We start from the raw sequence: 27,699 nt of genomic DNA, 5'->3' as shown, positions 1-27,699 counted from the left end.
CCGATCTACAATCAGTCAGTTCTTTAATAATATTTACTCTTTGTTTCCTCACGCGAAAGAACAAACTAATTACAACGAATTTGAGCGATTATTACACAACGAGTGTCCTCTATTCGACTATCTCAATTTACATTAAGATTCGTTCCAATTCCGGAGCCTCGACGAACTCTCACGCAACATACACTGAGATTAGGAGGAACCAAGAGATGCAGTTTGTAAATGTGCTCGGATCAACGACGCCCGATTAGATCCAATTTAGAATATTATTCTGGCCGTTTCAACACTGTTGGTCGTCGTCCTCGTAGCTTGTCACTTATTCGTATTTTCTTCGTCCGCCGTAATCTTCACTGGTATTCGTAAGCGATTACCGACAAATCAATTCGCCAGTGTTACGTGGCAATTGTTCTTTCCCTTTCGATCGATGCAACGAATAGAATACAGACGATAGCTGCTCGTTTCCGATTCGCATTGGAGATTTACGACGAAAGACACAGGTCGATAGCTACTTTCCATTGTTTCAACTGCTCATAGAAGAAAGAAGCTCCTGCACGCACGCACACATGCACACGCGCGCGCGCACGCACACACACACACACGCATACACACATACACAAAAAAAACTGTTCGATATGATGTAATACTTGTTGCACGACAGTCGATCATTCTTTGCTGCACGTACCCTTAAAAGTTGTGCATACATATGTATATCGTTTAAGAAGTATCACGTGGCAGCACGTTCGTATCCGTACGACAAAGTTAAAGAATCATTTTTAACCATTTAGGAACGTTACATCGGAAAATAATAGAACCGTGCGGAACTCTGAGCGGCGAAAATTTAAAATTTCTGGAAAGTACACAAGTGCCACGTTGATCTAGCGCACAGGACTGCCATGTGCGCATACGCGTAACAATATATTGCGTGTTAATATGGTTTGCAATGTCGAAGTCGACGTTGAAATCGTAAATTATCGTTACTCACGAACAAAGATTATGAAACTAAATCTATTCGATCTATAACGCTTCCTTTTCGTCATATCCATCATCTCGCATCCTGTTCACTGTTCACTGTTCACTGTTCACTGTTCACTGTTCACTTTTCACTGTCAACCATATCGTCCATCATCCATTTTCATTACTCAATGGCAGTGTTTGGTGATATATTGAGCAAAAAACGAAGAAACGCAACAACTCGGTTAGGTAATTATCAAAAGTATCGAAACTACGAGACGAACGCATTCTCCGCACTACTTGCGTAAACAGGGCTAATAGAGACGAGGTTAAACCCATCTATTAGAAGAATATTAATGAATATGAGAATGAAAGAGTTTCGCGCGGCAGAGGGTGGAAGGAAGAAAAGAGAGAGGAATAAAGGAATATCACGGTTAATACGAGTAGCTATTAAGGTTTGGAGACATCGAGGACGAGCTTAGCCCGGAGAAGGTACTTTGAGAATGTTGGCGATATTGTCGCGCGAAACGGCTACGATTCGTTGCGATCCAAGTAATTCGTTCGAGGTTGAAACAGCGGTTCGTATCAATAACGGTCGATTCTATCGATCGGTCTTGATCCTCCGAGAATCCTTGTGACATTAGCCATCGCGAAGGTCGGCCGGCCGACTACACTCTATAGGAGCGTTTGAATTCCCACCACCTACGAAAACATTGTTCAGCTTGTTGTATCTTTGACTTCCAGAACTGCTGACTGTGTTCGAGGCCGAGGAATTGTGCTGAGGATAGCCGCCGATTCTCGAAAAGCTAGGCACTTTATCTGAAAGAGAACGAAATATGTTGCATGTTGCACGTACATAAAGATCACACTGTTTTACGGTGATTTTTATCAAATCGACCGCAATGAGAAACAGAGAGAGAGAGAGAGAGAGAGAGAGAGAGAGAGAAAGAGAGCAAGAGAGAGAGAGAGAGAGAGAGAGAAGAAGAAAAATAGATGGGTGATATGCGAACCTTTGCCACGGTTATGCCTCGTCCTTTCTTGCGAGCTAATGTTTCCAGATTGCCTTGGAGGGATACAAGAATAATTACTGTCACCGCTACTATAGGTCGGTGAAGCAGTTCTAGTATTTCTTCTACGTGGACTTTTGCCATTTCTATTTCGGGAACCTGTTTTACCATGGAGACAATTGGCCGATGTCGGAGCGAATTGGTCGTTGTATTCGAGGGTGTTGCCATACAGGCAACTGGATTCCGAACAGGAACAACAAATATCCGAGTGCGCGTTCGAATCGCACGACTTTCTATCCCATTCGTCGTTCTCAGCTTGATAAAGGTTCTCCGTTGTATAGATATCTTGATCGTTTCGTCGATAGATATCCTCGTTCGCTATTGATCGTTCCGATCGTGAATCCGCACGATTTACATGACTGTACGCAGAATCGTAGTCTTCCGATGGCGAATCATTTCGTTGACCGTACAAAAGAGAGCCGCTCTCGTATTCGTTTTCGTGATTACCTTTGTACGAATCGTAACAGTCGAACGATTGTGGAAAGACGGGCAGTGCCGGTGGATTCGTTTGCGGAGGCAAACTCGTGTATCTACCTTGCTGATGGACGTTACTTTGCGCAATAGAATTGTCGAATGGTTGAGTCTGCTGACCCGAATCGTTCCAAATTGTATTCGAGCCTGCTAAATTGTTAATTATTCTGGTCGGCGGACTCGGTGGACTTTGCGAATTTCTCGATCCTGAGCCCGAACCGGAGCCACCTCCTCCACCACCACCACCGCTACCAGTGCCTCCACCACCGCCGCCGCTTCCACCTGCAGAACCCGAACCAGAACCAGAACCTGAATTCGAACTCGAGCTTAAACCCAGTCCCAACGCTAGTCCTGCGCTCGTGATCAAATCCAAATCGTTTTGCCTTTCGATACTTCTCTTGCCTAGGTGGGGGCTAAAGGCGGTTTGATGTTGGTACTGTTGCTGCTGTTGTTGTTGCTGTTGTTGTGGTTGCTGCTGCTGCTGCTGCTGTTGATAATGGTGTTGATGCTGATACTGATGCTGCATTTGATGCGGATGATGATGATGATGATATTGATACTGATGTTGGTGTTGGTGTTGATGCGTATGCGAATGCGATCTGGAAGAACCGAGAGATCCCTCGAACGAAGGCGGATGTTCCGGCGGAGGTGGTAGCATATCGCACCAATTCGGTGGTTGATTTTCATTTGGCAGCGGCATTCTGTATTGATGAGCTCTTCTTTGCGTTTCCGTATTATCCTCTGCGTTATAAACGCTACTGGCATTGTCGCTGCTCGGAGACACGGTTGATTTGTTTCGATCCAAGTTCGAATCCAAACTCGAATAGTCCGGCTTCAGACAAGAATCACTGGAATTCGACTTTCGACCGGCCGTTTCTATCGAATCCGGGCTACGAGCAGGCATGCAGAGTGTCGTTGTAGCGTATGGTTCTGGCGGAGCTTGCAACTGTTTTCGAGCATTGTAAAATGTCGTTAGATTAACTTCAGCGTATTCCGAGCCAGCCATTCCAACGATTCCAGGTGGCAGGCCGATTTGATTCTGATTGCTTAATAGCTTCGTTTCGCAGTCTTTATCGGTGGTGGAAGCCTGGAGTGTGTTACTCGGCCTCCAACCACGCTCTAACCACAGAGTATCTTTGTTTAATTGACAAATGTCATTAGCCGTGCCGACAGGAACATTCAAGTGGCCGAGCTGTTTACTCATCGCTTGCCTTCGACGAACGTAAACAGCACCCAATAACGCGGCGATAATGGTCAACACGACCGTTATCACGAGAATCAAAAACCAAGTTTCACTCACGACAGAGGCATTTCTTTGACTCGGATCTGTTCGTGGCGGCAACTGCGTCAATTGTCCCGGATCCATGTTCAAAACGGTTGGATTGGAGAACGGTCCAAGACCTACACGAGTTAACCCGGCAACGCGCGCCGTGTAAAGACCACCTGTCGTTAGGCTGTTGATAATCACCGATGTTGTCGACGCATTTAAAGACATCTGGCCCAAAATCTTGTTGCTGCTATTGCTTTTGATTTGAATCTAGCGAAGGAATAAAAGAGAAAGCAACTTGACTCGATTCTCACGGAAAACTAGCTTTTAGATCGCGTTGTCACACGCGTATTTACCTTATATCCTATTAATTGTCCATTTTGTGTAGTTTTCGGCGGTGGAGACCAACGAACGAATGCCGAGGTCACATTTATCATGCCGACATGAACATTTTCGGGTGCCCCGGAAGGTACGTCTTCCAGCGTGATCGCTAATTTCACGTTGCTCGGTCTCCCTTCGATAGTCTTGAAAAAAGGAACTAGGAAGAACTCGTAACGCGTGTACTTGTTTAAATTGGTCAAAACGTAGCTGGTTGCTCCGGCATTCAGTACCGTGACCATTCGATATTCTGGCTTCTCGGAAACTTGACGATATCTTATATACAAGCCTTCGACCAAATCGGCAGCTCCCAGTATCTAGAGACAAAAACAGCACAGGGAAAACAAGGCACGGGAAAACGCGAAACAACAAATAATTCGTAACTATTATATAATTGGATTCGATCGAAGGATTTATATTTTTGCAACGCGTTGTTTCTTCTATAGCGCCTCTGTTACTTACGTCCCATACGATCTTTACGCTGGTACTGCTCAAAGGCTGAACATCCTTCAAGTAAAGAATTTCACTGTTGAGACGATCTCTTGCTCGAATTAGTTCAGTTTGAGGAATCGCGTGTTGATCGATATTAGTCGTGCGCGCCACGTCGGAAAACGGTCCAGGAATGGAAAGACCCTGACTGTTTCGAGCACGAACAAGGAACACGTAACTCGTATCTGGCTTGAGATTCGTTACCTGTGAGACGAAAAGAGCAGCGATTGGGATTGCATCGTCGATTAACGTTGTTCGTGGATAAAGGCAGACAGAATACATCCATGCACATATGTACATGTCTACTTGTGCCTCATGTTCTTGCATTCGAATCTGGCCTGATCATCTACACATATCCATGTACTTACGGTATAGACGTCATCTATTATTCTCGTTCCGGCAACGATCCAGCTAGTCTTTGGATTCGTGGCAAAATACTCGACCGTGTAATCGATTATTTTGTTAACGCCTTCGTGTCCCGGGCTCCAGGTGAGCGTCACCGTGTTGCTAGTGGTATTCACTATTCTTGGTTTGCTTGGACTTTCGGGAAGTAGCGATATATCTGGCATGACGACGCCGTGATAACTCGCTGCTGGGCTAATCGTTAAACTAGCCGACCATGACGTATTCCCGGACTCGGAGGATGCAACACACTTGTATATTCCCGTGTCGCTCGATTGAAGATTTTTCAGAGAAAGAGTGCCGTTACCAGCGATCGCAAATCGATCGTCGCCATCGATTCGTACAAGTTGGTCGTTCTTGTACCAGCGGATTTTTGGGCTAGGTCTTCCGAATGCACGGCACGGCAAAGAAATTTCACTTTTCGGAGGCAACGTTTGATTCGTTGCCCCAATTTCGATGACAGGCGGCGGAACCTCCTCGACCGATGTAACCTAACGGAGAAATATAAGAATCAACCAAGTACAACAGTTACCCTTCGTTCGTATCCTCGTACGGTTTGCAATTTCACGAGCAACATCGGAAAGAGAAAATCGAGGATCGCAGATGGTCGGATACGCAATCCAATACCTGAAGAAAGACTGTAGCTGTGCTCGCACCAGCCTGACTGATCGCGCTGCAAACGTAGTGTCCTTCGTCCTTTCCAAGTACGCTCTTGATACGTAAACTCCCATCCTCTGTGATTTTGTAACGTCCTTGGTATTCGTTTCCAGGGAACATTAATTCTTGAGAACCTTCGCGTGTCCAAAAGATAGAAGGCTGCGGTGCGCCACGAGCCGCGCAGGAAAACGAAACGTTCGATCCGACGCTGACTATCTCGTCTTTCGGAAAACTGCTGAATATTGGCCTTGCTGACGGAACCAAACAAGAGAGAACGTCACGCATCGCTGCTAGCATCGATTCGTCAATATAACGCGGATACGCGTTCCGTTTTCCGCTTACTTACAATGTACCGTCAAAGTTGCAGTCGCAGATATGGCACCGACACCGTTCTCAACATCGCAAATGTACGTCCCTTGATCTTGCGACGTCACCCTTTCGATTCGCAAGCTTTTGTCGTCCAAAATATGCGCCCGCCCGATTGGCATTTTCCCATCATTTCGTCGCCAAAGAATCTCAGGTGGAGGATCGCCGCCTACGCGACAGGCGAACTCAGCCGTTTGGTCAGCTAGGATCGTTTGATTCGCAGGAGTCGACAAGAAGAATGGCTTCACTAACAAGGAAACACGAATGCAAAAGTTGAAACTTTTTCATCGTCTATGTTGCATCGTATCGCAATATGTTTAGTTTGTTCGATTCATGGACATTACTCACCGTGAACTGTCAAAGTTGCCACTGCAGATTCTTTCACGCCTACCATGTTCTCGGCAACGCATTGATATTTTCCCTGATCAGTTTGCCTAACATCCGAAATCATCAAATTTCCTCCGTCCACCAAAGTGATACTGCAACAGACAGTTTTCGCTAAATGTAAGTGACTAGTTTCGAAATTAATCGAAATCGATATACCACATATACTTATAAAATGCCAATTAACAGTTGACCGTTAACAATGCAACGCGATTAAACGAGAGGCGCGCAGATTACCGTTTAGTAGCATCCAAATCTATCTCGTGGCCATTCTTTTTCCAATGCAGCGTTGGTTCTGGATGACCTCGGGGTGGTCCGCACTCTAACAGAGCAGTCTCTCCAGCTGCGACTCTTGTATTTTGTGGTTCCACGCGAAACTCATCCCTCAACACTGAAACAAAGAATATAGAAGGTCGGATAAATCGGTCGTCTCATTTTAGTAGCAATTATTTAGTTTAGCGTACGTACGTTTCTTGAAACATTTCACTATTTACAATAGAATTAATTAAAAAGAGGCGACGAGCTGCAACATCACAAATACCAAACTTCTAAACTCATCCTAAGTCCTTTCTCTTTGATCGTTTCGGTCTCTAGTCGAACGATGAGTCACGCGATATAGCCGGTGTATCGGCTAAGCCGTTCCGCTCTGTTTGTTCATCGTTAGCGCCGTACAAACAGACCTACACTCGTGCGGTACAGTTTGAACAGCTTTTCATCTACTTTTTAACGCTTCTCTCTCCTCGCTTCTCTTTCGCTCACTCGCTTTCGCCGCAGCTTACACGCAACCTGTCCGTCTCCCATCTCGAAATAACATTTCGATCATTATCATCGATCATTACGATTCATATCTTTCGCCTTTCGAGCTGTCAAAAAATCCGAATTTTCTCTCTCTTGGACAAAATCCAGATAAACGTGAGAAAATACAGTAGTAACTTTCAAGAAGATAGAGTAAAAAAGAAAGAAGGACAAAAGGAATCTGGAGAGGAAGAAGGGAAAAGAGAGAAGAGAGAGAAGAGAGAGAAGAGAGAGAAGAGGGTGAAGTTGGTGCGTAGTCAAACAACCTCCAATTAACGGACGCTAGATCTGGAGCGAAAGAATTGAAGGGTTCTTGCATCTCCCGTCTCACCCCCGCCGTCTTTTTTCCTATTCTCACCCCTGTACCGGTCATATAACCCCTCAGGCTTTTTCGCGTGCCGCAGGAACCAACTAATGAGAGCAGCAGGCGCGTTCCCTTCGTGCTACGCGTGTACGAACGAGACAAACGACTATGCCTGTTAGACCGTGCGGGAGTAGCACCATCTGCGCGAGACGACTACTTGAAAATCGGGCTAGCTCTCGTTACAAGATGGATAGAACGACGGTATATGCAAACGGCCAGAACGATCGCAACGATCTGCCAACGTTCTTCGTTAAAGCGAAAACGTTCGTTTCGTTTCGTTTCGTTTCGTTTCGTTAACCGTAGCAAATTCATCGAGAACTAACCAACTAAATTGATTTCCGCATATTCATTTGTAACACGCGATCGTCTGTTTCACGCATATGCGATCTTAGCGGTCGAAAAACTTTGATTATCTTTCCAGTTACCAGCGGTTTCGCCTTTACAGGCAATGACGCCGACCAAACGGCCGACCAAATTACTATATCTGTCCGTATATACTTGACACATCCATACCTATTGTATATTTGCTACCAACGAATGAAAGATAAATTTCGCGATAACACATGTTAATAATATCGGTGCAAAGGATAAGAGAGTGTCTTGCTGTTGTTGCTCGATATAGGGGCAACTTTAGCATCGGTATTTTTCACTACCGTATTCGATATAATTAAAGAGCATAAATAAACACAATGGTACAAGGACCGGTTAGAAAGGGCAAAAAGCAGTGGTAGCGATGGCATTGCTTACGTAGAAGCTCGGATATTCGCTCGGTAGGTAAGAGCGTATTCAATGCAAATGGCCACAGGACTATCTCCGTATGGGTATACGTTAGTATGCTTGCATGTTGCATGCTTGGCTGCTCGATGCTTTACCGAGAGTTTCAGCCGAGTCTCGAAAGGTGACCGCTGCGCCTCTACTCAACCTCTACATACAGTATACAGATATACCAACGGCATATCCGTATACGGATAGTTGATCGCCAATCTATACATATACATACATAGAGTAGGCGTAAGTAGGTGCGTCTACTTGGCCAACTACTCATCGGGTGGTTCTCCGATTTTCTATCAAACCAATACTCGGTCGTACGTCTTATCCCGGTTATGCTGTTTCCCACAGACTTTGAAACACTTATCTCAAGTTTAATCGATCCCATCCAAATAGTACTTTTATTTTATTTATTTCCATGAAAACGGACGATGCGTTATTATTCACGTATCTAGAGGTACGTTCATCTTTACTTAAATATTACCATCTTCATCTGTCTCAAATTTCTGTATGAACGCAAATACGATTACTTTGTTGTCGTGTTTCTTCGTTCCATGCACGTATATGTACAGTGTACAGCGACTCACAAAAGCACTCGAACGTTTTTCAAAACAGGATCACTTAAAAATTGGACCAAGAGACTTGATATTTTACGACCAGTCGTAAGGATCAGCTTACTGAATGACGCGTAAACAACATTTTGAAAGAATCGCAATCGTAAAGAAGATAGCGCAAGTCACGTTTCACGATTCTTTTATCCGAACCTGTAATGAAAATTTAGAAGATACGTGTTCTGGATTTATGTCAGCCATACTATACAAGGTGGAAATTTCATCGAAATTTGTCGATGCAGAAGCAAGCGGCGGCAGGCATCGAAAGGTTACTGTTGTAATTTTTAATCGTTTGCAACTCGTAACAACGTTAACCGATTTCGATATAACAGATACATCGTACTTGACAAAATTGTTAAAATCGAACGTGGTGTACAATATGAATCATAGCGGGATAAGAAATTCGACAATGCCTTCATATACGTAATAGTTACTCGATTCACTCGTTCTATAAATCAAATTTTATAGATACGTGCGATCGATCTAAAAATTTGATACTTGTATTTTTATTTTTAATCTTAACGCACAAGTGAATTTGAACAAATTGATCTCTCTCTCTCTCTCTCTCTCTCTAACAACACTTAAGAATAGAGGGAATAGAGAAACTGTATATTACGATAGTTTAATAAATTCTTTCTTTCACTGTCAGTGTTATTGTTTTTGTTATTGTTATAGAGTGTAGTACACTGGCAATGATTTTACGATGGCAATGCAGATACACGGATAAATATCCATTTCTTTAACGAAGCGTAATGCGCTCTCTTCGATACAGTTTTTATGATTTTTGAGTGAAAGATGCGATAGAGGTTTATCCGAAATTCGAAACGTTTAAGATTGGCCATGTTGACGGAGGAATTGTCGGCACAGCAGTTGCTCGCGACGCGACGCGCCAGTCTGGTCCGGTATGCCCACGGATTCGATATAAATAGACACGAGTGTGCAGCCGTTCGTGTCCTCGTGTGACTATTCGATAGACAACACACAACTATCGAACTACAGACAAAGTTGTCGCTTTCTAGTCGAAGAAACGAATACATATTTATCTACATACGTAAGAGACGAATGCTTACTTACGTATCATATACTATACGTACACATGTACCTACGATAATCTTGTTTCTAAGCCCTTCTATACTTAGAGCTTAAAGACCGACGCGGTACTTGGTATTTTCCCTACGAAGGCCAGTCCTTCGTTCGACGTTAAGATCTCCATATCCGTAGATGCGTCTTGCCTCCGGTTCTCCGCCCTCTGTTACGGTTCTCCGTGTACATAAAGTTAACGTCTTTGACACGAACAATTTTGAAAGCGGAAAGGAAGAGCGGAGGAAGTTTATACGACGGCAGATTCGATTTAACCATCGCGTTTGAATTCACGAAATCCCGTTAACACGCACACTCTATCTCGGTAAAATACGCATTACGTATGGTACCTGACTATACGATACCGTGACCGTTCGCTTAACATTTAAATTGCATCGTTTCTGTCTGGTTCCTGTCACATCGAGTCCCTGATTTCCCTAAGCCGGACGAGCGATATAATTCACGTCACACGCCACTCGATCTTACTATTTTTGTACTTTATATCTTAGTACTTGCTACGATATTTTTCCTCCCGATCCAATTCTACGTGAAATATTAATACGTTTGGACCTTCCTTTCATATTTCCTTGCTCCTGTACGTTATCACGTTCCCCAAATACGAGTACGTGCGTTTCTAAAGGGCTGTGATTAACGTACTCGTCGTTGCGCGCTATTCTAAAAAAGAAGAGATTTTTGTCGTTGTTTCTTGCCAAATCTTGCAATTCTTTAATTTTGTAATCCTTGCCAAATAAAGCGACGGAAGGGAGGAAGACCGAGAGAAGGGGTGGTAGTGTACAAGAGGACGGATAGCAAAAGGGGGGAGAGGGGATACAGTCGAAAGTGACTCTCCTCCTCCTCCTCCTCCTCCTCCTCCTCCTCTTCCTCTGGTTCAGGCTACGTCGCGAGGGTACTCGATTACTCAATTAAACCGTAGTGTCGGTAGGCGTGGCAGTTGGACGTACTCACGCACATATATCACAGAGGTACATCGCATACTGGGTAGGAATGGGATTTGTACGTGCATACAAGAACGAAGGAATATGCCCCATTACTATCCCTATGACGCTTACATAGATGCGAAAGAGTATCAAGAACAACTATACGGAATACTACATTCATATACTACTATCTACTCTTAATCGTATCATTGCATAAATTACGTAAAATGTTTAAGAAGAAACAGCGGGGGGGGGGGAGGGAATAAGAGTTCGTACGACGAAAACAGCGATTCAAAGAACAGTTTCACAGGCAGATAAAAGATATATAAAAGCACGAATGAAAGTGAAAGCTTCGTAAATCGGATATCAAAACCACCAGATCGGATAGAGAGTTAGAGACGCAAATGTAAACGTAAACGGAAAAGCAAATGTGAACATGACTGTGAGTGGTAGCTGTTCGATATTTATCGGTGTTCGTAGATTGTATCTTGCGATAAGCTTTTGTATGCACCGCAACTCTCAAACTGTACATTGCAAACTTAGCTGTCCACGCCGGAAATACCTACTATAGGTACGATTCGAACTGAATGAAGTCGTTGTTTCAACAGCGTTTACTCTTTACCACTTGTAACATACAAATCTATAGGAAGATCTGTACGAGTTTGGAAGAAAAGAATAACCGTACTGTGTGTGTCGTTTTATTATAATTTGATTACACGTATCACTGATTACATATATGATAAACGATAAGAGAATGCGACTGTATATGATGGGAACTTTCGTAACTTTGTTTTGTTAAAAAAACGTGAGGATGGTATTGGTCAGCTCTCGTATTTGTTACCTTATCTCAACTACACGAAACGTTTGTACATGTATGTATGATATAATCTAATATACACGTACGTACTGACGTATATACAAATACATATATACAGCAAAAGAACGTTAAATTTCTCATTATTTTTCCGTATTCTTTGCATCCTGCTTCTACAAAGTACGGCATATTATTCTTGGAGTAAATTTTCTTATGGTTCGTGACCTTCCAGGCAAGACTTTTACTGCACTTATGTTGCAGGCTATGAAAGAATGAGAACGGAAGTTAGGCTACCCTCGCAAGTACGACATGAAAAAAGGTCTCGTTCTTTTGAATTTAACGCGAGCAGGAGACACTTGAATTTTATCATGTGCAATGTGCAACCAGCGACTACCAACCAACAATATAAATCGAATATCATTGATAAAAGTCTCTTTCTCTTTCTCTCCTCTCCTCTCTTCTCCTCCTCTTTCTCCCTGCCCTTCCTACCTCCTTCTACTGTAACAAGATACCACATGTTAATTAGATAGATACGTGTACCAAACGCTTAATTTCGTAAGATACGATTGACGAACGAATCACGTCTTCTAAACAGTTCCAAATAAAAAAACATCGTTGAAAGCAAAAGTAAAAAGATAGTATTAGACTACGTAAAAATAGTACGATTGCCTCGACGATAATATACGTCTACATATACATATATATAGGTAACAGTTAGAGAAAAATGGTACAAGAGAAATGTATATAATAATAATTTGCTCTTAATAATGAAAACAAGTCTGATGCACGCGTCATATGTACACGTATTATACACATATAAATTGGTTGGGGTAAGGAGCTTATCCGTTGACTTCTCTTTCGACTTTGGAGAAACCGAGTAAGCGAATAGGTTATATACTGTCGGTACTTTGTATCAACGAATCCGTCGATATAGAACGTCGTTCTCCTTTGGGATTAAAAGCTGTAACACCTCTTCGCTATCCTCTCCATTCCCCTCACCCTTCCCCATTTTCTACCCCCTCTTTCGCTATATCTTTCTCTTTCTACGCGTCTCTTACTCTCTTTGCTCGCCCAACCCTCCGACTCTCATTTTCTTCTCCTCTTTTCCCCTAAAAGCCGCGCGAAGTAACCCTGGCACAGCACAGCCAGCACAGCGGTACTATGCCGTCCGGCTAATCGATACGCGTTGGATAGAGAGAACGAGGGTCCCGAATGGGGTTCCCCGGACATCGGAGGGTTGCAAGCAAACGGATGGATAGGTGTTATTTCACCGAGGCGAGAATCGAAGAAAATCCGGAAAGCTAAAGTCGATCCAACGTTTTCGTTGACTTTATCTTGTCAAGTCGATATCAGTTTGATAAACTAACTACACACCTATACGTACATATAACTAATAAAATGTCGTCGATCGACGATCGATTCGATATTCAATCATCAAGGCTACACTGTTCTTATTATCCATTTCTTCGCTCTAAATATAGATGGGTCTTTAAAGCTACTTGTCTCGTACCAAAAGTTTCTCTACGTTCGTCTATTACATACGCAATTACGTTGTCGCCTATCCCTACGAATTTCTCTCCTTTCATGTTAAATATTCGGCAAAACGAGCAATTCGATCTCTTCTTTTTCTTTTATTGGTTCCACGCATTATCGATATTTCTTCAATCGTCGACCGGTCAGGGTAGTCCCGCGTTAGATCGTCCTGACTGCAGATCTTTTTATCCTTTCCTTTTGTTCGTATTTTCTCTTATCGGCTCTCTATTCTTCCTTTACAATTTTTTCCTCGTCTTCCTCTTTTTTTTCATTCTCGACCAGTATATTTCGGTGCGAGTCGGTCGAACAGTATACTCGCAGCACAAAGCCTTATTCATAGTCGTCGGCCATAACTGCCGTTTGCGTCTACAGTCTACAGTCTGCAGTATACAGTCTACGGCCATTGCGATCACCATCTTTATCGGCGCGGCGTCGAATATCGAGTTCGTGTGACAAAATTTCCACATACATACATACACGATGACAAAATAAAGAATATTCGGTGATAACGATATTCTCTAACGAAAGTCACGAAATTAGAAAAGGGCGCATGAAAACGGTAAAGCAATCGTGGATACGAGTCTCGAAATAGGTACACGAAACGCGAGAAAATGCACTCCATCTCTTTTCTTGTCGTCCTTTCCACGAATATATTTGTTAGGATAAAGAAGAAGAAAAAGATATGACGAGGAAAGAGATACTTGTTAGGTAAAAATACAGATATGAATTGTGTGCAAAGACACACGAGATACACGAGACATAAAGGCGTTATGATGTGTGAAAATAATCGATTTGCGGTGCCTACGTAATTAAAGGAACGAAAACCAAGTGGAAATTATACAGTATAATATTCCACTCACTCGGCAATTATCAATCAGTAAAATACAAGTGTAATAGTTTTCAATTGACATGACGATGAGATTGAAAATTTGTCTTGACAAACGGGCAAAGGTTCAAAGAAATTTTCCAAAATAAAATGATCTATTTGATTTGAAAATCGTGTTAATGCGAATATATACATTGCATGCAACACACTACCAGCTATTCATGACAAACTATGCTGCATCACGTCGCACAACACAGCACTCTGTTGGTCGAGCATACGCTCGCGGTAGATACAGCTCCGTATCGATTTCTATTCTCCTTCTCTTTTCTCCTTCATCCCCACCGTTTCTCTCACTCTTTCTTTACTCGCACATGCATGCGTAATGCGCATATATATGCATATGCAGAAACGTGTATGTTCAATCTTCGATTGCACGCATAATATGCAGCAATTTCTTCGTAACCGACAATTTTTATTCGTATCCTCCTTTCCAAATTCTCTTCGTTTCGTTTCTCCTCTATTTTTATTATTTATCTATAGTCTCCGCTTTTTCTTTCCCACAATTTCTTCACAAATCTACTTATTTTCCGTATTATTTATTATCCTCATCCTTAATGCAATATACATGTATTTCATTTATGTGTAAGTAAGTATTAGGTTGTCCGAAAAGTGTCTTTCTTTACAAAACACAACGTGTTTTTTACAACAGTGCACCTTCATACAAACATGAAACCATAATTCGATAAAATAATATAAAAAAAAAAAAAAACGTTGTGCCTCTATTATTTCCTCATAAAATGAAAGAAACTTTTCGAACAACCTAATACAAGCAACGGTTCGTGTGAAGCACGATAGAATAGATTCGAATGAATCCCTTTCTAAGGAGTCAAGTTACAGGACTGCGTAACGAATACTGATTTTGAAGGAAGAGAAGCAATCATCTATTCTAATATAAATTATTTCTGTGTTTCTTCTACATTCCACATTATTATCGTTTTTTCACACATTATGGATTTATGAGAGTGTACACAGTTTTGATTATAAGAATAAAATTTGTCTTTCGAACTCGATATGTCGCGTATCTACCATTAATATTTGCTAATTGAACTTAGTTGATTGCTATAATCACAATTGCACTGTTTACGCGAATTTGGTGTTCTCTTTTGTTTTGCGATTATTATATGCACAAGTGTAACAAAATTGCAAGTAATTTAGCGATCGCAAAATGCGAGTAAAGAGATGGGTTCTATTCGATGTGGAAGGGTTGCTGTCTGCTCTCTCTTCCTACCCCCTTCTCCTTTCGCCTGAATATCGATCTGCCTTAAACAAACTCGACTTCGTCCTCCGTTTATTCGAACGTAATCGACTCGTTCTTTGTTTTGTACAAATACACAGATCAACCTTACTCTAATTTCTTTCGTTCTTCGCATTGCTCATACATAACACACGTACACGCAATAAGAGTATATACACGTGTATGCGACACTACGTGACTATACGGCGCAAAGTACGCGATCTATTATACGTATTATTGTACTTTTCACGTTATCGAGAAATTTGCGACTGGTTGTGCATGATTGTTGAAACGATTTCATCTTAGATAATGTAACTAAAGATGATCTCGGATAGACTCACCTGCGACAGTTAGCGTTGCGTTTCGACTTGGAACAGAGCCTGCTTGATTTCTTGCAACGCACCAATACACTCCTCCGTCTTGTTCTTTTTTCCCGTGCATTACTCTCAAGAAGAAAAGAGATCCCGTAGGAAGAAGAACACGATGTGATTTTGCATCTCCGGGTGATGTTTGAACCAGTTCACCGTCCTTATACCACTCAATCACGGGCTGAGGTTTACCTTCCGCCTTGCAATTCAATGTTACCGGTTCATTCTTGGCCACTATTATATCCGAAGGATGTTCCGTTATACGCGGTGATCTCAATTGCCCTGGAACCAGAATATTTTCATATATTATGATTGATTCGTATTAAAGACAATTGTAACGCCACAGCCAAAAATATACATATCGATGTTTCACCCGATTTTCCATTTTTCCTATTTATCGTTACATCGTTATATTTCTCGTTCTTATTTGTATAGACAAACTTTCTATAATATATACATCTGTCAATATACGTTGCACTTATTTATTACGTTGTATTTATGTATTAATTAAATCCACGTAGCTATATCGAATTTCATATGATTTGGTAATACGTATACGCTTTCATATGACCAAAAAATCTTATAATATCTACAATGAAACGTGCAACCTGATAAAAAAACACTTCATCGGAAAATAAGGATATATACGAATACTTTTTGTAGTTACTGTACGTACCCAAGTACGTAAGTTCTGTCGTTTCGCTATTGTGTCGAATTTTACTTGTATTCGATGTGTGTGTGTGTGTGTGTGTGTGTGTGTGTGTGTGTGTGTACGTGTGCATGTACGTGTATGTGTTAGATATGTAATATGTACATATCTTGTATGCCAACAAGCGCGCTCTTATTTAGGTCGGTTGTAATTCGACAATGTATAACATAGCCTCTAAATTGTTGGTTGTACGATGAAGATAGACACGCTTACGTTACCTGCTTCAAACTCCATGCTTGAACAAAGCTATTTCAACTATCCCGATATAGCTAGAGGGATTCTAAAATATTCTTGGAACGCACAGGGTACAGATACAACCTATAGACCACAAGTAGTTTACAATCGCTTCGTGCAGTCTGCAAATTCTACTCGAACGTGAACGTCTAAAGCAAAATCAGCCGAGAAATGTTGCACATCTGTAAGAACGTTCATTTAAATTCCGAGATGTGCGGGCGTTCTTCGCCGTAATTAAGAAATTCTTTGTTCATAAAAGTTTATTCCTAGTGTTCTTTTCTATAGCGAACGAAGCGATTTCGTCAGTGGATGATTATAATATTGACACGTATTAAAATGTGGCAACAGGAAATAAGAATGCAGAAAGAACGCGATGAGTTTATAAGATATATGTATGTACGCGTGCACGTGTTTTTATATAATAATATTATAGGGAGCACATTTTATGATTTTAGCGTAACACGACGTACACGTATTGCGTATACTCGCAAGAGACAAGTGAACGTACATAGGGATATAGACGCGACGAAATGTATATGTACATGAGGAGGCCGATGAATCCTTGAATATATTTCTAAAATATATCTTTGCGTTATGAGAATTTTTGATACTTTTTAGGCGCGCACTTGCTTGTATGACAGAATAAGATATAGATAAACGATCGAGGAAAAAAGAGGAAAGAGAGCGAATGCTTTGATAATTATAATTATATATACAGAGGAGGTATGTCTCACCGCCTTCCATGATTTTTAAATTTGTTCACGAGGTCTTTGCCATGATGCTGAGCGACTCTTTTCTACCCATACATACATATAAACGCACGCACGCACGCACACACACACACAAAATGTTGACTTTATGTGCGGACATGATGCTATTATATGTATGTCCGTAGTCGTGGCTCACGCATAGCTAAGGTGAGTTGAGTTTCTTTCTTATTCTTTCTGTACCTAAAAAATTGATACGCAAGATCTGTGAACGTATCCTATAATGCCATTGTCACACGCTCAAGAAGGCCATCCGCTCAGAAACAGTAATCAGGACGGCGAAACATCCTGCATGCCACAGCTATCGAAATAATAACCAAACAGTAATGGAATAGCCGCCTCTGATATACATCCGACGATAACCCCTCCAAAGGGACTAAAACCTCAATATAAAAACCCTCCTAAATTAGCGCTCAAGACATTATTCTGTTGCAACACTTTGAACCGTCACTCTGTTGGATTTATATAATAAAAATTCCATTATCACATACAAAGTTCAATTTCTTCGCCTTATTCGTGAAACGTTCGAACTGAGACGCGAGGAGATCACCGGCGATCTATCGGTTTCGTGATTTCTTGTGTCCCCGACGTGACACCATCATGCCCGTACATAAAGTCAACCCGATCCTAACCCATCTCAAGATAAAAAGTAGCAAAAATATTTTTATGAATATGTATGTTGGAAATTAATGTCGAGCGGTAGTTAAAAAGTTACTCAGAATATTGATCTTAACGATATATTTGAAAATCATTAAAATCGGTCAGGTGTATACCTCCTTCTATATAATTACCAATTCTTTTTACTTTATTTTTACTTTAGTCGCATGTTAAAGAAACATTCAAATAAAGACGGATTTATATAATCAGAGAATAACGAATAAGTTTTTAAAGAGTGACTGGGTTTTATTACTTTGGCAGATGCCTTTATTTATCTACGCTTGGATACACAATCTTTATCGTACTCTATAAATGTCTTTGACGGTGTTCATTTGTATATGTACCAAACATGTATGCACTATGCATGTATAGACATTTGCGCATTTCTCTTTTGTCCTCTCGCTTCAGTATTCGGAAACAATAGACATTGTGGCTAAATTAAAATCGCCTCCGGAGTTTTCATATTTCGCTGTTGAACAGAGTCGTGAGCGCACGTGAACCAACTCCCAGTTCTTATGCTCGGTAGGCCCGAGGCATCTCGTTTCATTTCAGTCCTAACCTTCTCCGAATCAAGCTATCTCGGCAACCTGCCTTGCCAACCCGCTGTCACTCTCTTATTTCTTTCCTATTTTATCACATCCACCCCCCCCCCTCTCTCTCTCTCTCTGTTTCTTCGTCTTTCTTCATTTCTTGTCATATTATATTTTACTTCTCCTTCTATTCTCCTCTCCCCCCTTTTTTCTTTTCCTATAAATATTAGGGTGGCAACTAAGTGATTGCGGATTTTTTCATTAGGTGGTATCGACAAAATCCGCAACCACTTATTTGCCAACCCAATATAATCTCCAAACCCTGCTAATTTCGATCAACATTTACAAATATGTCAAATATGTATATTCAATTTTCCGTCGCAATAGTTACAGCACTTGACAAAATCTGTCAAAGATATTGTAAAATAACAAACATAAATGAAATTCCAAAGTTTCGAAACAGTCGGATATTTGCTTCTATGCATAATGCTTTTCGCCAACATATAAATACATATTATATGTGTATGTAAGCATTATGTATGTGTTATTAATCCAACGATACGTCCAACGAGTTCAAATTTTTGTACAAAAATTCTGTCAATAAGATCACCGACAGACACGAGAACTAATTTCGGCGATTATGAAGATAATCTTACAGAGATTAAAGTACAGAATTCTTGCACACACGATGACTTGGCTTATAGCTTCGCAACTGCAACGTGAGTATTGATTTGCCGCTGTTGCGCTTCAGCTCTGTAGGTTCTACTCGTTTCGCCGTCTTCGGAGACTCTGCCAGCTGTGCCGGATCTTGTTCTTTTCCCCTATCATAGATTTCTTTCTGTAAATCGTTTATCGTTTTTTTATCGCACGTACAACGTTTTACTCGACTTTCTCTTTCTCCCAATTTACTTATGTTTTTCTACTCTGTCCTCTTTTCCCCTGAATCTCAATATCTCCATCAGTTCCTCTTTTTCCCTTTTTCACTCCTTTCCTTTCTTTTCATATTACATATACGCACATATGTACGTATATCGTATATCCATATATTTCATCAAAATAGCATATCGTCATTCGATTAGTCATCATTTCTCATTTCTTTGTTCTTACTAATCCCTTTCTCCATTTTATATTTGATTTTTCAATCGAATTCAAATCGATATTCAAAGTATACGAAGACGACGAAAATTACGCTCTTTGAAAATATCTTAATCAACATGTTACAAATAATCTCTTCCTATCTTGTATAAGGAAATGCAAGTGGATGTAGATATTCCTAAAATTGAGAGAGAAATATATTATACAAGATTATATAAGAATATAAGATTCCATGGAAGCAGAAGTAGACGAAGAGGAACAAGGAGAAAGGGCAGAAGGTAGGTTGAAAAGTACATAGTACAATGTACCGCAGTACATTTGGCGAGTGTCCAATGGTATGTATATCACGATAAACCGACAAAATGTTTCGAAAGAATTATTTTATATATTCTGAAATCGTTGTCATTCTTCACATTGTTATTTTTATTATTCTATTATCTTTTTTTGTACTTCTTGAACATTATTTCACGCGAACAGCATTTGCAACTAATAGGTTGTTGTCGTGATTTTTCAAGTGATTTGTATGTGCATGTGTGTTTGAGCTTGTATGTCAGAGAAAAGGCAATCGAAAGAAATAACGCAGAAAGAAAGGAAGCAGAGAAGCGAGGAAGAAAGGAAGAGAAAGGGAAAGGGGGAAAAAAAGGAAGAAACAGTTTCATTACTTTCGATCCCTAAGAAGGATATTCTTGTAAGAGGGGAAGGTAGAAGACGAAACGGGAATAACCATTGAATTCCTTGAGACGCGAGGGAAACCTAAGACGTACGGAACCTTCGAAGAGGGTTCGGCCGACACACCCTACTCGAGTTCTTTCAGAGCAGGGCTGTCCAAAGTTGTGGAAAAAATAGCAGCTTTCTATTATTCGAAGAGAATCGATGATAGCTTTCTGTTTCTATTTTAACTAATTTTCCATTTGTTCCTGTTCAAAGTACGTCTTTGTCTTTGTATGTTAAAGTTATGCGACGAGATTAAGCGCCATTGCCGCTGAAACAACAATCTAGCGTTCATTCTTAAATAATAACCATAATAGCATTTTATATTTTTATCCATATATTCTTGCTGTCAAACGCACGAATATGCTTAAATGTTTTCTAATATAGGTACACTCGCATACTCGTATATCGCAAAAGTGTATGAAATACGTACAGTGCATGTATAGTGTTTTCTTCTTCTTGCGTATTTCACAATATGGTGAATATGCTTCAGATTTTCACATCTAAATCACTTTGATATTCATCTGATATTTAATCTGATATTCAATAAATTAAACAACAGTACTCACTTATTAGCTTGTATTATTATAAAAATAAGGAGAATATATACTTCTAAAAGGTGTAGAAAGTTTCAAATATTGGAGTAACATTTAAATAACCGTTTGATATCGTTATCGTCTTACATCTATTTTTTAAGTACATTTTTCGTTTTACAGCGTCACAGCTTTTATTGTATGAAACAAGTACATGCATATTTTAATTTTCTACTCTCTTCCATTAAACAAGATAGTTATGTACGAACGTGTATTGCTAATACATATTACGTATATTAATATTTCTTGTTTGTAGCGCATTCTGTATTTATTAAATTTGCATATCAGAATGTAAAACTTAAAGTTAATATTCGATCATCGACATCTGTCAGTTTTATAAGTAACGCGCACTAAAATAAAAAAAAAATCGTTTGCTTTGGTGTCATTATCTTGAGATTTTTAAAATGCACCGTTGTATCTAACATGTATAATGTAACATTTTTATTCATTTACTGTAGTTCAAGATTTTGTAAATTACGCTTATTTCAAAATAATTGAATTATTCGAAATGAAAATAATTATATTAATCGAACAAAAACAATATGAGGCCAATTAAAGACGAAGACTGTAACATTTTAATTTTTACTCTTTTTCTTTTTCTCCTTTCTTTTTTTTTTTTTCTTCTTCAAGCGTTACTACTGCTTTGAGAAGTATAAACATTAAGCATATTGCATAACAGTTGATCATTAGAAGCAGAACGATCGATCTATTCCATTATACAAAAATGCTCCAAAAAAAAAAAATTTTCCAATATAGCATCGGGAAGTTTTTTTCCAAATTTGATCCCTAGATTCCATAATCGACAACGCAAGTATTCATTTTTCCCTATTTTTGCAAAGAATTGCAAATGTTATTTTTGCAGCCATTGCACGTAAAATTATATTTGCTATGGTTTCCTTATTTATTATTTTCTAAACGTCCGATATGTTTGAAATGCAACAGTATGTTTTTCAAGATTTTTAGCTGTTAAAATAATTGCCAATTTTTCTAGAGAACGTAGAATGTGGAAAGAATCTTTGCGAATAAGAAACATAAATATCGCGAGTGTTATTGTTCTCGAGTCTTAAATCTTCAACGGCCTAATATCAGACATGGATATGTGAGAATTAAAAACATCCATTGGAAGAAGACTAACGAAGTTGAAACAAATTAAATTGTTGGAATGGCACACTTACGAGTCGTTTAATAAAATGAGTTTACGCCGTCCCATGATACGCATATAGGTAAACTTCAGCAAGAATTTACCCTTTTAATCGAAAATGATCTTTTATTATTTCGAACAATTTTTACGTGATCTTGTAATCGATCTTATTAGGTTATACACAGATCTGTATGGTATTCTTTATTCTGTAGGTATGCTTTAACTTAGTCGACAAATATTGTAAATGTAGATGTATTGGTTATTCGTAAGGTTCACAGACAGATGGACAGATTCGCTTCGTACGAATCGCTGGTGGTTCGTTTCTATCCTGTGAAGTGTCGCGCATAACCTAATAGTTTCGTTTCACATCGGTGATACTCGGCTACCTTCGCCAGACTTTCCATCCACAAAAATAGACCAGCCAATGTCTATCATCCAATACCGTGTCTTTTTTACTAGAGCGTAATCAACGCAAAATCATTCCTAAGCTGTATTGTCTGTTAGTTATTTATAATTTCATGCAATATCGAGAACAGTATTAAACGAAATAAATCTTTGTATCGTATTTCGCCTTTTCATCGTTCATTATCGTTCATTATCGTTATTATGTGTCAACTTAATAGAGAGAACAATATCACCGATACTCGGAAACAAGCAATATTTATTTAAGTCCACTATATGATATGTTACTGAAATGTTAATTACTAAAGAAAAGAAAATATTATACTCATATCTGGATATCAATTTCTTTCAGTGCAAGTTTGGAAATTCCCTTTAACAGCTTAGATCGAGATCAAATTAATTAGGAAAAACAATATTTGTAAATACAGTATCACGTATACATATACCTATGCGGATACATATACATTTAACACGTTAAAGTAATTGTACGACACATTTCGATATTAAGGGCTTTTGCATTTTCATTTGAAAGAGAAAGTGTTTTATATCACAAATATAATTTTACATATATATCAGTTTAAAATTTCTCAATGAAATCGATAGCGTTATTCTTTACGGAGAATAAAAGTTCTCCCACTGAAAAAGTAACTTCCTAATTCCACCGTATAGGTGAAGGAAGGTGGAAGGACATAGAAGCTGAGGAATATGGTTAAAGAACGTTTTGAATATGATCTTTTTCAAACTATTTGTCTTCTATATACATTAATTCCACATATATAGTGTATATCTAATGTAATAATAATTTACTCAAGACGATTATGTCAAACTATTTATCTCGTGTTTAAAATATACATAATGCATATAAAACTTTATTATCATTATGGCGTTGAACTACTTACAATTAGTATAGTAATAATTTCGTATTCATTTTTACAGTAGATATTTCATTGATCAATTTTTTACTGTTTTGATACATTTATAAATTAAATTCGCTTGCATGATCACACAAGTTCGAGATCAAATCTATCTATGCATGTATAATATAATCACGTTCTGATTGTTCTTTGAGTTTACAAAGGAAACAAAAGATATTTATTTCCGCACTTGTAATCATCATATACTACATACACATATACGTGTACATATACATATTAGACAAAATACTGAGACTTTTATCGACAAAAGCTGTATGTGGAACCGTATTATAGGCATTGATTTATGTAATTGTAAATTGTAACATAATAGATTGCGTTCCGTTTTATTTCAAACGGAAGCTGTATAACGAGATAAAAAAGGTAATTGAATTATTTATACAGAAATCATAATTATTTACTCTTTGTCATTGATCATGCTCGAATAATTTCTGTTACATATCTGTTAAAAGCAACCATTTTCAAGCACGTGATTCCTCGTTGTCAGTGATATATTATCACCCCAATTTCACTTGACTTTTGTTTTTAACGTCGATTCAATGAGACCAACTTCACAAGAACAAAAGATTTATCTTCAAGGAACATTACCATTTGTGTCAGTCTCTTTTCTCATTTGTTATCGCACGTCTGAGAACAAGAGGTCGTAAAAGAAGAAATATGTATCTCTGCTTGAACTCCTTTTTATTAAACTATAAACTTAACGGTTCGTTGTATTAAATTAAACAAAAAATTTCCAATTTATTGTGATTGGTATTACGGTATTATTGATAATTGGTATTATTACGTAGAAGAGTGAAAAAACTATTTTCTAAAATTATTCATTTCATTATGACAATGGTTAGGCATCAAGAAATAATGACGATAACGATGACGATGACGATGATGATAAATAATTGATTATATTTTCTTTCCTCTTACGCTAGTTAAATTTACACACGATGTAGATGTGAAGGCCTGGCGTTGTGTTTTAAAAGCGAAAAAAGATGTAAATCTTCGAAATGTATAAGTACATAGAGAACAGAGGAAGGAAGGAGAGAGAGAGAGAAAGAGAGATAGAGATACAGAGAGAGAGAGAGAGAGAGAGAGTACGAGGAACGTCAAAGAAATGTTAACAGATTTAGGAATAGAGAGATTTAGAAAGGAAGGGAGACTTACCATGTACCATAAGGGCGAAAATTGCTGTCGCGAACAAGTTTCTTAGCCACTCGTTGCGCATTTTTCTTTCGGATATCCAAAGATTCTGAAGAAGGTCGTGAATGACGAACGAGACCCTTTACAATCGTTGTAACTTGATGTTAATACATGTTGATAAAAATTCAATGGAAAATTACAGATGTATCCGAAAACCGGATAAATAGAATCAAAGGCCAGAAGGAACACACGCACGATGTCGACGAGGTTAAACCGGTAAGAACGGCCACTCGCGAGAGGATTCTCCTTTCGAGTTTAGAGCACAAAGTAGCTTTCCAGGCGAGAGGCGTATCTTTCGGCGTGACACTCGCGCGCGCCTCATTTCCATGCCATTACACGTTACCACAAAATACGCGTACGTACGAACGTCCATACGTACGAACAACGCACACCCACACCCACATTATATTCGATACCCACCTACGCACACGCACTAACTATATCCCCATGTATTTGTATACCAGCTACGTATACATGTGTCACTCATCTATATTCACCAATATGCATACTATGTTTGCAGTAGCGTCAAGTAATGTTATGTTACGTTAAACCACTAACCGTCGGTCGATCACCGGCAGCCCCATTCTTATCGAACAAAACCGACAATTGCTTTCATGCGATGAACTTCTGACATCGCCGGAGCTCGCGCGCGCGCGCGCATGCACACGCACAGGCGCATACACGTATATATTAGAAATAACGCACATACGTGTTCGTAACACACGTTATACACGAAATACGTAAAGGAAAAGGAAATCACGATCAATGCACTCGATGTCACGTTTTTTCTAGCACACTTTCATTCTCTTCCGAAGGAAGGGAGGGAGGGAGAGATGGGAAATAAGGGGAAAGAGATGAAAGAGGGAGAGAGAGAGAGAGAGAGAGAGAAAGAGGGAGAGAGAAAGAACTATTCTAATTCTTTGATCGATCCAAACCGCGCGTCCTCATTGCCACTTATAAACATACAATCACTGATTCGATGCGTTTCGTATTAGGTATCCATTTATTCGGTCTTCTACTCTCTAAGGTTAGCATACGATCGATTGGTTCCGTATTTTCGAAGAACGGCGTTCCTTTCAAAATCGATCGCTTCGTGACCGACTGTCAAGCTACGCTCCGTTTCTCTGTTCCTTGGACAATTATTCTCACTTGTAATCATATTTGCCATCTTTCAACAAAAGAATTAACGTTGATTATCGAAAGAAATATGAAAATTGTGCGCACAATTATAATAATATACAAAAATTCAATCAATTTTATGATAACGATAGTTTATAAACGACTACAAACGACTCACCGCGACGATCGAGTCACGACTGAGGGCGCAGCAATTCTTTTCGTGTACCACGCGGCACTTCGGCTGCTTTCGAGTATCCTCGTTCATTCTCGTAACCTCTTTGGTTCTCGCCGTTCTCGGCCCTTGGTTCTCATCGCCAGTTGACGCTTCTCAGCAACAAAACATGTACCACGAACGTATACAAGAACATACGTACATCCTTACACACATATGTAACTATGTACTTCAATGTTTCTGTTCGAAATCTTATTACAGTAATCGATATAAGTAACGAAACTTTTTCTGGCTTGGTTGTAGTAGCTAACCATTAATTTCTTTCCAATTATCCTATTTACCGAAATTATGGGTGTGACAGTGTGTGGCCAAGAAAATACCCAAATAACGTTATTAATAATTTCTACGTAAATAACTGTAAATGATTGTAAAAATTTCACATTTCATATGTTTAAAGATTTTCTTCATATCTAACTCATAGATATGATTATCAAGTTTTAATCAAATTTTATTTATATAAACGAATGTGGTGGACATGCGTGTATCTACTATTGCATGTGACCATAACCTTTTTCATCGTTATATAATTGTTTAGTTCATCTATATGTTGTGCAACATGCGATAAGCCTTGATAAATAAGATAAACCTCCGCGATAATTGTATGTTGCGTACCCAGAATGACATGTACATGGCAGATGCGCGCGCGCGCGCTCATACGCACCATGCACAGTGCACAGTACTGCACAGTCAATAGCATACATCCGCTGCCTGCATACCTAGAGCTTTATTTTTATGCAATTACACATAAACGAAAATTTGCAGTTACGCAATCGAGCACTGTAATAGAGTTACGGGTTAGCCATAGAATGACGACACGTAGAAATTGTAAGTAATGAAAGAAACGATGGTCATAAATTTCGGTCAGACTGATCGAAGATCGAGTCTGCTTAGATATAACGATAATGAGGCAACGCGGCTACATATAAGATTTTCAATGTCAAAGAACAATTGCAACCAAAGTAGAAAGTTGCAATTGTTACAAGTGTTACAGAAAATAATAGTTTATAACGAACGGTTAATGATCGAGAAATGCTAATCAACGGCGTAATTTCAAGTAAGTATGTAGTCGTCGATGCCGGAAACTCACTGACTGGTCAGTACTCATTGAACGCTAATAGCAATCGCAAGTTTCCCTTCCCTGTAAATAACCGGAAATTTCACAAAAGTATATTGTGTGCCAACTATCGTTGTTAGCAATTTAATTAACCTGAAAATAGTTGAAATCGATATTCACAATCAGACATACGTAGAATCGAATCGACACTGGATGAGTTAGAAACGTAATAGGAACAGACAAATTAATAATGTATAAAGTAGTTTTTCAACAACTTGACGATTATTTGATTTAATTATACTTGTAACACAGAGATGTCGAAAAATAATGCATACAATGTAAAGCAATGTTTTTTTTAGAACGATTAACGATCGATTTGGTAGGTTATCTAAAAGATTCGATTTGTAAATGTATTCTTATAGATAGAAGATATCTTATAGATAGCAGATGCTCCCGGATATAGCGACGGCTCAAATAAAATTCTTTTCGATAAAAAAAGGCAAAATATAAAA

At 39.3% G+C, this 27,699-nt stretch overlaps 1 protein-coding gene and 2 long non-coding RNA genes across 4 annotated transcripts; 1 reads left to right on the top strand and 2 right to left on the bottom strand.

The window, feature by feature from the left end:
- Positions 1 to 583: 583 nt before the first annotated feature.
- On the bottom strand, positions 584 to 24,807 carry LOC117239790 (roundabout homolog 2-like). 2 transcript variants are annotated; one of them, XM_033505604.1, is made up of 11 exons: positions 24,747 to 24,807; positions 15,794 to 16,102; positions 6,667 to 6,820; positions 6,394 to 6,524; positions 6,026 to 6,292; positions 5,650 to 5,930; positions 4,989 to 5,513; positions 4,594 to 4,824; positions 4,110 to 4,448; positions 1,959 to 4,023; positions 584 to 1,767 (listed from the first exon to the last, which is right to left on the bottom strand). In XM_033505604.1, the coding sequence occupies exons 1-11, from the start codon at positions 24,805 to 24,807 to the stop codon at positions 1,589 to 1,591; spliced, it is 4,542 nt and encodes a 1,513-aa protein (XP_033361495.1). In that variant the 3' UTR covers positions 584 to 1,588. The 2 variants fall into 2 exon arrangements, with proteins under 2 accessions (XP_033361495.1, XP_033361496.1); XM_033505605.1 differs by lacking the exons at positions 6,667 to 6,820; positions 15,794 to 16,102; positions 24,747 to 24,807 and having other exon boundaries at positions 6,026 to 6,287; positions 6,394 to 6,522.
- LOC117239796 lies at positions 16,781 to 17,347 on the top strand. Its single transcript, XR_004494530.1, has 2 exons — positions 16,781 to 17,155; positions 17,219 to 17,347. It is a non-coding gene; the product is annotated as an uncharacterized LOC117239796 (long non-coding RNA).
- On the bottom strand, positions 19,370 to 22,501 carry LOC117239797. The gene is made up of 2 exons (XR_004494531.1): positions 22,292 to 22,501; positions 19,370 to 19,990 (listed from the first exon to the last, which is right to left on the bottom strand). It is a non-coding gene; the product is annotated as an uncharacterized LOC117239797 (long non-coding RNA).
- Positions 24,808 to 27,699: the final 2,892 nt, after the last annotated feature.

Source organism: Bombus vosnesenskii, unplaced genomic scaffold (assembly GCF_011952255.1).
Source record: "Bombus vosnesenskii isolate JDL3184/JDL3185 unplaced genomic scaffold, Bvos_JDL3184-5_v1.1 scf7180000014233, whole genome shotgun sequence".
NCBI classification, from domain to species: domain Eukaryota; kingdom Metazoa; phylum Arthropoda; class Insecta; order Hymenoptera; family Apidae; genus Bombus; species Bombus vosnesenskii.
This window is presented reverse-complemented; position numbering and strand designations above follow the sequence as displayed.